This window comes from Haliotis rufescens, unplaced genomic scaffold (genome assembly GCF_023055435.1).
Source record: "Haliotis rufescens isolate VD_foot unplaced genomic scaffold, xgHalRufe1.0.p SCAF_4, whole genome shotgun sequence".
Taxonomy (NCBI): Eukaryota; Metazoa; Mollusca; class Gastropoda; order Lepetellida; family Haliotidae; genus Haliotis; species Haliotis rufescens.
Window position 1 is genome coordinate 38233433 of NW_025964112.1, and position 12004 is coordinate 38245436.

The window sequence follows — 12004 nt, forward strand, 5'->3', positions numbered from 1 at the left end:
GTAATACAACGCAGAACTGAAATATCCAGCGAAAGTGTTTCCAAACATACGCTAAAACATAAATATCTCGACGGGGTTTGAACTCTAATTATTAAAACTGTAAGATATTGTGGAAATTGGTAGTAAGAGTTATGTCCCTTGAAACCAACATTCGGAAATGTTCGGCTATTTACGATATTACTTAACGGTATCATACGATCCGAGATCTATATATAGCTTAGAGCGAAGTTCCGATTATATTCAACTTCCGACCGCACACCCATTTCATTTATCGATACGGTAATAGAACACAACACGATGCGTTGCGTTCTTATAGAGAATCACACGTAGTATGTAATATTCAATAACGGCTGTGTTCCCAGAGGGTTCCCAGTTTTTTTACATTTGTGCCTTTTAGTACCAGCCAGACAGTGGCCGACAAACCCAGGTAAGTAAGTCATCACCTGTCAGAGCAAAATACATCGATACGAAAACAAAGATTCATATATGAACAGATGAATTCATGTATCTTGTCACACAGTCATTAATGTATGGAATTGTCGACCCGATATGTGCTTACTTCGTTTTTCAAGTATTGGTCTGGTTATTTATGTTGGGATATTAAAGTATCAGTATTTCAAATCATTTGAACGACACTTCCTTCTAACATGTCTGTACACAAGGGCGATGGTTGTGAAGACTGTCTCAGCGTATTTCACGGTAGGTCGTAGAGATGAAGTAGACACTATCAGTTTTCTTTTGATTTCTTATTTCATACGACGACGTAAGAGTCTTGCCTCAACCCTAGTTGGAGTGCTATAATCAGCAGATAATGACAACAGACTGTTTCTTTGCCTATTCATCCATGAAGATCCTGGTTAGAAATAATCTTCAGCAACCCATGCTTGTCGTAACTGGCGACTAACAGGATTGTGTGATCAGACTCTCAGACTTGGATGATGCATGTCATCATATCCCAGTCGTGTGGATCCATGTTCCTGTTTTCAATCATTTGATATTCTGGTTCAGGCTTAAATTATTAAGAGAACGCCGTGACTCTTAGCTTGAATAATGCTGAATGCTACAAACAAAAATATCTAGAAGGGAGAGCAAGAGATTTTGTGATTGAAGTGTTTGTGTTCTTCAATACATTTTTTTTTGTACATAGAGAAAAACAAAGTGTACTCCAAAGGAAGATGATTATATTTAGGTGCATACAAATCTGTAGACGAAGCTAATAATTATATAGTGCAATGAGCATTCTTCAGGGAATGCATACTGGGCAATATTAATATGAATTAATTTTATTTACTTTTTTTTTATTATTATTATTATTATTAATTCAGTCCTTCTCTCTTCCTGCCAGGCAGCTGGTGAATTGGTGTAGAGAGATGACAAGTACAGTGTAACTAGGAGGCCCAGAACAAGCTTCTCTGACAATGACTGATCTTCTGTCACTGAAGCAAGCCTTTTGTGACATTGTCCAGAGGGCCCAGCCATGGATACTGTCGCACTTCGTCATGTGGCTGGATCTGAAGGTGGCGGAGTACAAGGTCTACGGCTACATGGTTCTAGGTGGGTCCGATCATCACAGCTGACTTGAGCTAAACATGGCTAACGACTGTGCACTGGTAACATACACAGCGGCAGAGAACGTCACAGCCATCGAAATTCATGTTATTCAGCTCGCCCAAACTTTTTGTCAAGTACAAGCAGGACAATAGTCCTCACCACTTAAAATAGAATCATGAAATATCGCAATAATTAATTAACAAAGATAGCAGCATGTGTTCTAGTTCCTATAAAGTGGAAAATCATTGAGTTTTGATCCCCTGGTTAGAATCCACGTAAGGGTCGGCAGTCAGGTGACTTCGAGTGGCTATTTTTAGCAGCATGTGCAGTGTATGTTCAATACCAGCGCAAAAGAAAAGAAAAAAATGCATATGTAGTATTTATAGCTCTAGTTCAAGATACATACAGTGTAAAATATAACCGCTCGCAGATTCTTGACTGCTGACTCTTACCTGGATTGTAACCATGTCATCCAAACTCGTACCTTTTATTATATACTTGACACTGACAGAATGGCTGTAGGACCCTGATTTCTGTTATTGTATGTTCCTGTGATATGGCAAGTAAGTCGATGACTATTTTCACAGAACAAGGCACAAGCTTGACCAGTGACCCCAAGAACTCTTCAGAAACTGCAGCAAGAACATCTTCCAGTATCTCTCGCACTTCCTTCACTACTGCCACCAGTGATAAGTCTAACCTCTCTGCTTCTCAACATACCTCACCACGAGCACCATGTTTAGTCGTTCCCAAACCAAGCCTCTCTACCGACCGCATCCCAACCTCTTCCTCCTCCTCCACGTCCTCCATCGCTGCCTCCACCACCCCTATCTTCAAGCGCCCTCTGTTTGGAGGAAGGACAAACAGACGCAAACAGCAACAGGTGTTCCGAAGAAGCTCCGCTTCCCTGTTGACTGCCCTCAGTAGTGGCATCTACAACTCTGTCGGGGCTCAGAGCCGGGATGACAGGAGGAAGGATGAGTATTTGGGTTCTGTAGGTCTACATCCTCAGGAGTCTGAGTTGTCAATATCCTCCAGTGTGTCACAATCTGGGACACCATCAAAACACCCTCAGGGGTCTGAATCTGTCATGGATTTGGATAGTCCTGAAACAGAGAGTCATAACTTGTCATGCGAGATGGATAGCAGTTCCTTTGTTTCACAGTCAGTCAGCCCATCGGGGAATGTTGGAACTCCAGCAAAAAGCAGACGGTCGCTCAACAGCTTGTTCTCAGATTTAGATCCTGAGGACAGATCTGATCAGGGTGATATAGAAACAAAAAATGTTAAAAGTAGGCTTGTAGAAGCTATGGATGATGATGTGCAGGTGTTGTCTAGTCAGTACGAAGAGTCAAGTTCAAGGTCGAAAGGGGACATAATTGTAGTGGAGGAAGAAGGAGATGTCGGACAGGAGGGAGTGGCTACAGGTCTTTCTGAAGAAGGCACTTCAACATGTGATGGAAACTTGTCTGAAAGTAGTACTGTCAAAACTAAAACTACATCATCAGATTCTATCCAAGAAACGGAGTTTAGAAGTGAAACCTCAGGTGATAATGACCAATGCTCAAAGGACAATCTGCCAACTGGACATGATACACAATGCTCAAGCTCCCTGCCGGAGTCATCCACAAAAAATGACACCGCTTCCTCTGATGAGACATCTGTAAGTAGAAATAAAACATCTCTGATAAGCAAAGATGAAACCCAATCTTCAAGTAAAACACAGAGTCCATCGACCTCCACCACCACACATCAGGATTCGACATCGGCCAATTTGAATCCTCAACTTGTCAAGGAGGAGTCACTTCTTGATGAAATTCAGATCAAACTAGAGCCAGTCGACACTTCACCTAACAATTCGTTTTTCAACAGTCCGAATTACACCAATCAGCCGTCGTCATCCGACTCGGGAAACCTTCTCCAGCAGCAGCAGTTTGCCTACAGCAGCAACAGCAGCAGCAGGTCCAGCCCAGGCTACCTCGAGGGCATCGACTGGAACGCCATCAGCTACAACCAGTACCTAGACAGCAGTCAGGGCTTTCACAGTGGCGCAGGTGAGCCGTCAATGCTTATTTTATGACCAGATAATCATATGGTAGTTATCTCCCCTGATTTATGGTGTATTGTTGCTTAAAGGTGAGGTGAAATGGGTTTTAACTTGGCATTCAAGATTATTATCCCCCGCCCAACAAAGTTGGCGGGGGATATAGAAACCGGCTCCGTCCGTCCGTCACGCTTTGTTTCCGGAGCATAACTCAGAAACTGTTCACTATGTTTTCATGAAACTTTGCAGGACTGTCAAGTACATGCTGAACTGTTGCCTTTTGCTATTTAGAAATTTAAGAAATTTATATTTTTTATGTTTCCATGGCATCAAGATGGACTTAGGTTCTGTGAGGGTAGGGTTCGTTTCCGGAGCATAACTCATAAACCGTTCAATATTTTTCATCAAACTTTGCAGGTCTGTCAGGTACATGCTGAACTGGTGCCTTTTGCTATCTAGAAATTTTAGAAATTTTTATTTTTTACGTTTCCATGCCAACAAGATGGACTTAGGTTCCAAACTCTTCTTTTTTTTCACAATTTCCATGACAAGTTCCACCTCGTTTAAAAAAGGTTAGTGTTTGTTTAGATTTAATTATGTCATAAATTCTGCAACAGGGGCGGGGGATATAGCCATGTTAGTGGCAAACTCTTGTTTCACTTACAATAGTGTGGGGGCGGTCGGGTAGCCTAGTGGTTTAAGCGTTCGCTCGTCATGCCGAAGACCCGGTTCGATTCCCAACATGGGTACAATGTGTGAAGCCCATTTCTGGTGTTCCCCGCCGTGATATTGCTGGAATATTGCTAAAAGCGGCGTAAAACCATACTCACTCACTCACTTACAATAGTGACGTGCATGCATGTGTGTGTGTGGCTGCTTGTACTAGTCCTGACTAATGCTGGTTTCATGGTGCTGGTCTGCTGACATACCATGTCGCAGTTTAACATGAATACCCCACTCAGACATAGTATACTGACTCCGAGCTGGCCAGTCCTCATTTAATCCCCTTAATGCTAGAAACAGAAGTATTTTAGGTATACTGTTTGTCATCATGGTCATGTATTAGCTACTTCTGTTGCATTGTTTGTTGGTCATTTTCCTCCCACGGTGTCCTTTCAGTTGATTGAATGGAACAGGTGGTCAGATGTGTGTTTTGGCATAATTGTTTTATTCCTAACTTCAATCACTGGTTTGTTGGGACAAAACCTTTTTTTTATAATCGTTCTAGCAACATTTTACATATACAGCAAAATGCATGACATGTGATACTGTACATTGTGGACATGATATGATATGATCTATTGCAATATATTTTATGTTACAGCATGGGGGGTTGGGTAGCCTAGTGGTTAAAGCGTTTGCTCATCACACCGAAGACCCGGGTTTCGATTCCCGACATGGGAACATTGTGTGAAGCCCATTTCTGGTGTCTGGATATTGCTGGAATATTGCTAAAAGCGGCATAAAACCATACTCACTCACTTATGTTACAACGTGACCAGATATACTTGATAACTTACAGGCTACCATCATAATTTTGGAATGTTTCTGACTGTGGCTTTAAACAACAGGGGCGGTCGGGTAGCCTAGTGGTTAAAGCGTTTGCTCGTCACGCCGAAGACCCGGGTTCGATTCCCGACATGGGTACAATGTGTGAAGCCCATTTCTGATGTCCCCCGCCGTGATGTTGCTGGAATATTGCTAAAAGCGGCGTAAAACCGTACTCACTCACTCACTTTAAACAACATTCACTCACTCATTGGTTACTTTTCAGAAACAAGTCCTTCATCCAGCAATCAAGATGGCCGATCTAGTCGCAGGGATGTTGATATGTCCCCCAGCACCCCATCGAAGAATGATCCGAACCTGACCTGTAACTTGTGTGGGGCAGTATTCAGGTTTAAGTCATCGCTGTCACGACACAAGACACTTCATGGAGAGAAGCGCTTCCACTGTTTCGTTTGTCCCAAGGCATTCCATCGTCGGGAGCATCTTCTCCTGCACCTGCAACGTCACGCCAACAGCGCCATGATCACTTGCCCGGTGTGCCACATGCAAGCGTCAAGCGTCAAACACCTTGAGGAACATTACCGACTCAATCATGGCCCGTTCCGGCGAACCGGTGTGCCGCCATATTTAACCAGGGACAACTCAAGGTAGCAAGAAACGAGAAAAGAGTGACTTGATTTCTTGTCAGCACGTCACTTTCTATTTGTTTATGTAATCTGAAAAGTTCATTGTTGTTTTTTCAATGGTCTTTCAAAAGTTGTATTGCATTTCTGTGTCATTCTTGCATATTATTTATAATCCTGAGTGTAATATAATGCAAGCCCTTGTTCTACACAATGGAAAAAGTGCATTGACAAATTGGTCACATGTAGAATACTGCAACCACACCAGTGGATTTGAATTTGGCTGACACAGAGTGACGGTCTTGTGTTCCAATTAAAGCCTTGTTTGTAAGCAGGACTAGAAACTAATTCTTAACATTTTTCTCTTTGTCTCAGGACATTTTTAGAGATGTGTTTGGAATGCTGGTGAGTGGGGCTGTAACAATTCACCGATACCTACAATGTCATTGATACTTAGGTACAGACGATTCTTGAATCGTGATATGCTATAAATAGAACTGGAGCTGATGACGTTACCTCCCGTAACAGCAAAATTAGTGTAGCACCACCTGTAACCATGGTAACCATGGCGGAATATGAGGACATGGTGGTACCTATTTAAGTCTCCAGTTTGGACAAATGTTTGGTGTGAAAAGTCCTCATGAAGTAATTATGAAATCACGGAAATAACTGAACACAATCTGTGTAAACCTTCTTTTCTGTTTATTTATTGTTGTGTATCATAACACCAGCGGTATCGTCAGTACGTAGCGTAAGAAGTAGAGCATCGCAATATCTCAGCGCGATACTCATCCCTACAGGTTAGTTTGTATGGACAGTCTTGAATAGCCCCTGAATAGCGTCTCACATTCTGAAACTTCCTACTGAACAACAGAAATAATGATATTCATTATTTTAAGTTCAATTCAAATTACGCATTTATATAGTGCTACCTATCCAGACATACTGCCTGCTCAAGAGCGCTCAGTCGTATGCTCTTTTGAAGAGGATTTCTTGAGTTTTGATCTAAAGGTGTTGACATCTTCAGATCCCCTGACATCAATGGGCAGTGCATTCCATAGAGTTGCACCTGCTTTTCGGAAGGTTCTGTTGCCATATGTTGTTCTGCTGGTTGGTGAAACAGCAAGCTGTAGTTAATGGGATAGGGAATGGGATATTTTTTGGAAGATTGGAAGAGGGATGGGTAGATGGCATAGGCGAATCCAGAGGAGGGATCCAGCGGGTCCCCCTATTTTTGAAAACTAAATGTAGTATGTTGTAGGCAGTCAAATTGACCGAGAGAGGGCCCCTCCTATTTAAATATGCTGGATCCGACCTTGGATTGGCTGTTGAGCATCTTGGATGACTTATGACTCAGGAATCAATACTAATAATGAGAGTCATTAATTTTTGGGGAATAACATTCTAGTCTGCACACTGTCGGGTGCTAAATTCAGTCGCTCTGTCTGGTAGAAAATACGAAAACGGTACCTTATTCTGGAAGAGTTTCACAAGAGTTTGTTGATAAGAGCAATGGGGCTTCAGTGCAATTACTAAAAGCATGTACCGTCAAACAGATCGCCAAGAGGGCTGTAGTGGTAAGTTACTCCTGTATGGAACTGGCAGACTTTGATGCCTTACTAGTCATGTAAATACAGGTGTTGATGTTGTTACTATCTTGACTGCTGTTCTTCGACTGAGTCCATAGATACTACTCAAAGAGGTTAAAGAACGCTGAATATTTCATATGACTATAGTTGTTATGTAGTCATATGAAAACATTGGGTGGTCTTAACTTGGGTAGTATAATTGTTGGACAGTGAAAGTATTGACTGATAAATTGTATTCTGGTGAATTTGTGGAAAAAAGCCGAAAAAGATTTGTTCTCGGACAAATGTTTCATTTTGGCAGCCACTTCTGAACGTGAGTTTGGCACAGAACTGGACTCGTACGTGGGATCGTGGCATATTTAATCAAAACAGAAGACTGTTATGGATGTTTTTAGCTGGAAAAGATGTTTACTGGAGGACTAAAATGGGAAGAACGTCCATATGACTCAAGGTGGTCGGGTTGGGTTTGAGATTCGACACATAAGTACTGGTAACATCACCACTTGTTTCAATTATGAAAGGACACTGTAATATGATTGGAGGTCTGTTTTTATCATCATTTCATTTAAACAATACTCCTAACAAAATTATTGTGCTGAATTGTTACTGGGTTGTGGAATGGAAATTGAACACTGGACAGTCAAGGATGTTATTTCTATGTCACCACCTGCATGCAGTTATCTTCCTATTTAGAAAAGAAGTCAAGGCTAATCCATGAAACAAGGGACGGTAGTCCAAGAAATTCTTAGATTTTTTGTATGTATGTTTGTTATGAAGTTTTTTAAGGTTTAATTGATAAATATTTATTCTTTCTTTAGTGTGGCACTCCATTGTCAGACACACTTGTAGCAGAGGCCTCTTTTGCCTTTAGTAAATGAAAGCTATTTATTTGGAAAAGAGTTATGTAGTCTACAGAGTTAGTTTATTTATATATCAGACAAATCTTTGTCAGTTGTGCAATATTTGTGTCTTGGTAGTTGCATGATCATTCAATTTATAAGAAAGATTTGCCTATTCTGTCATTTACGATTCACAAAATGTGTTTATAAGTGTTTATATTATATCTTTGAATCTATACATGAGATCTCTATCTCCAAACCACGGTATTTGTTGAAGTTGTTCATGTATTTACAAGAAATGTATCTCATTATGGGAAGCACTGTTGACTGGAAAAATATGTTCATTGGGCCAGACTTATTAAAAAACTTGGTTTACAAATCTGCTTACACCCAAAAATTGAAATGTGAAAAAAAAGAACAGCAATGTTTTTTTTGTATTCCATCGACCAATAATAAGTACAATGTTAAAGAAAACAATTCATTTACTGTTGCGAACAATATAAATAAATTCTTTAAAATACTATACTAATTTTATTTTTAAATTCATCCCCACTCTTTTTTCCCCATCCACTTAACATTTCGAGGAAATGCAGAAAAATATTTGAAATTGGAATTTGTTTATTTTAATTTTTTCATTCAACAGATCAAAAAATCTGTAACCCATCCCCCAGAAGTCTGGCCTAACAGTTTGTACATAGTACACAATGCATGCACAGTGTGATTGATAGCTTACATAAAACAACATGTCTACCACACAGCCTTATTATACCTATCTCTGCCATGTCTACTCTTGTCAATGTTTGTTGATAGTCAATATTCACAATGTCATTGGCTAGCATGAATGTCAAGGTCATCGTTTATGTGTCACAATGAGGCTTGAGGTGCAATGAGATGTTTGGATTGAGATGGTCCCTGACTTGGCATTAATGATCTCTACATTATGATTGGACATGTTGCCAATATGGGGGGAACTTTAGAACATTCAGTTTGACAGGGGTACAGATTAACCAGTGTTGCATCTATTGGCAAGTTAATCAAGGTCTCCCGAAATTTTCCCCACCAAAGAAGTTAATGAACACCAAATTTTTTCAGATGACTACAGTTAATCTGTCATGGCTGGTGGGTTTTGAATTTTTGAGGTTAGACCACACTCATTTATGAAGGTTAATAGGTCAGTTTCATGTAAACGTTGATGAATTGCAATATCTGAATGCTTGTTTATATAATCATTTCCATGTTTGCTCAATTTGTTTAAGAAATAACACATATAGGTCGCTCTTCTGACACCAATTGGCCGTAATTAGGTGTCTCTCACACCTGGAAATAGGGCTTAGCCTGGATAAAACTTTTATTAAGTTATATCAATAATTTAATTTTGTAAGGGACTGGCCATTTTTTACAGGAGAGGGATGATGGTGAGATTGGACATTATGGCAAGGAGGGCTGAAAAAGGATCATGGAAACATATTACCGTATTTGACGTAATAAGCGCCCCGCTCTAATAAGCGCCCACAGCGATATTTGCTAATATATTGGCAAGTGAACAATCCCAATTAGCACCCCTTCCGATTGATCAATGTACACAAGACTTAAATTTATTCGGGTATAATACACTCTTGTGTATTATATACTCCCTTAATTTATCTGTCGTATATAAACATTTCAGGCTGTCAGCATAAACAACAAAATTAACGATTTTTCAACTCTGTTTTTTCCACCAAAAAAATATTATTAAAAGAGCACCCTATTTCTAATTCTGAGACCGCCCTGGGCGCTTATTATGTAGAATACAGTACATGTATTTTGTGGGGTGTATGAAAATATGTTACATAAAATGAGTTTGGGGGGGGGGGGGGGGGGAGAGGTAAGGGGGTCAGCAAAATATGATAGCGATCGGGTAGCCTTGTGGTTAAGGCATTCGCTCGTCAAGCCGAAAACCCAGGTTCTATTCCCCAACATGGGTACAATGTGTGAAGCTCATTTCTGGTGCCCCCTGCCATGCTAAAAGCGGAGTTAAACCATACTAAACCACTCCCTCACCCCTATAATAAATGGCTGGTCCCTAAATATATATGTATGTCTTCAATATTCCTGCTTGTTCCGGAAATCAGTACACTGAGCCTAACATGCTTGTAACGCTCGTCTCCCTTGGTGCATGATTCACTATCATGATTATTTCTTTACCGAATGCAAGATTCAGGTGATTTTGATATTTCTTTGTTCTGTGATGTGTCCATTATGTAGCATTGTTTCATGATAATTCTTTAAATATTTATGTTACCGTTGTATTAGGCTACAGCAACATCACCATTAATCCTGAACATTTGTGTGATTCACATCTTGACCTTAGCCACATTCAACTTTCTACCTATATCAGGCTGACATGCCATGATTTAAATTCATTTCACAAATGTATCTGGAAGGCATCCTGAGAACCTGGGGGCACGGGTGGCCCAGTCGTCTGAGGCGCCGCGATTCACTGTGCAGAGTTGCGTCCCTTGGGCACGCCAGAAACCTATGATTGTTGGTTTGAATCCCGGTTCGCCCCGATTATGTTTCTAGGTTTGTCAGCACCATACCCGTGCCCGTGGGTTTCACTGAAGTGGTAAACGTCTGAGACCTGCATCACTTGGGGCTTTCCTCCCACATTAAGCTGACACGCCGTGGTATAACTGGAATATTGTTAAAAGTGGTGATAAACCCAACTCACTCGCTCACTCCTGAGAACCTAATTACATGCCAAAGGCTTCATCAGTTTTTGTTTAATGTTTATCGGGCACATTTTTCCTCAAAAGTTGAGGGAGGTAGGATATTTGTTTTTGTTTTTTATTGAGAACAAAAGTGATGCAAGAGGAACATCTTTTGTATTTTCCCACCAAGAAAAAACATTACTGAGCACACACTGAACACGGCTCTTTAATACAATGTCAGTTGTCAAGCAGGGTATTTTATGGGTAACTGTATACTTCATATGACGGAAGCAATTTGAAACTTTTCCTCATTTTTCTTCCTAAGGCATCATGTGTATTGATGTGACTTTAATAGATATACAGATGTATACACGTTCCTGAGAGTACTGGTTCAGTAGGGGAGGTCTGCAGACTATTTCGGTTTGAATGAAACAGGGTATCGTTGTATGTCTTAACTAGGGATCATCAGTGTGCAAAATGACCACCATGGCTAGCAATGTTTTGGTTGGGCTAAAGCTTTTTAATTGTACCAACCCCGACTGGCTACTGAAATTTTAACCTTGTTATTTTATCCACACCTTTATTGGCTATAATATAAAAAAGTCTTCCCGTTTCTGTAGATTAATACGACCATAAGAAATAAGAAAATTCATATCCGTAACGAATCGAGGTTGCGAGATCAGCGTTATTCCCCTTAATCTTGTTGTCACTGCAACAGTGTTTTACAAAAATGTTTTGATTGGCTGTAGTTCGAAGATTAACCAAGGTTTGTTACTTAACAAGTTTTGACTACACATGTCTAACATTATGGGGACTAAAAATAAACTCGCATATTTAAGCTAGTGAAATTTGAAACTTGTAACTTTTAAGGCTAACTTGCCCACCTGTCTAGCAATATTTTGAGACGCTGGGCATCATGTGTTGTAGAAGTTGGCAAGGCCCTATTATGTGATGCCCGAGACGGTAGCACCCTCCATTATATTATAATATCATGTAAATAATGTGTCAAACACCTTAAACAAAACAATAAGATAGAAACATTGTTTCCAGAACTTTTCATGCTTTTGGAACATACCTAGGAACAGGGAAAACATTTTGTTATCCGTATGGTGACTGCTTACAGTCTAGTGATGCCCAGACGTGAACTATTTCTCCATGT

General features: G+C 40.4%; 1 protein-coding gene across 1 annotated transcript; it reads left to right on the plus strand.

Moving 5' to 3' along the window:
* Positions 1-244: 244 nt before the first annotated feature.
* On the plus strand, positions 245-9894 carry LOC124134682 (serine-rich adhesin for platelets-like). Its single transcript, XM_046499659.2, has 4 exons — positions 245-427; positions 1346-1554; positions 2139-3605; positions 5370-9894. The coding sequence occupies exons 2-4, from the start codon at positions 1419-1421 to the stop codon at positions 5753-5755; spliced, it is 1989 nt and encodes a 662-aa protein (XP_046355615.1). The 5' UTR covers positions 245-427; positions 1346-1418; the 3' UTR covers positions 5756-9894.
* The last annotated feature ends 2110 nt before the right edge of the window (positions 9895-12004 follow it).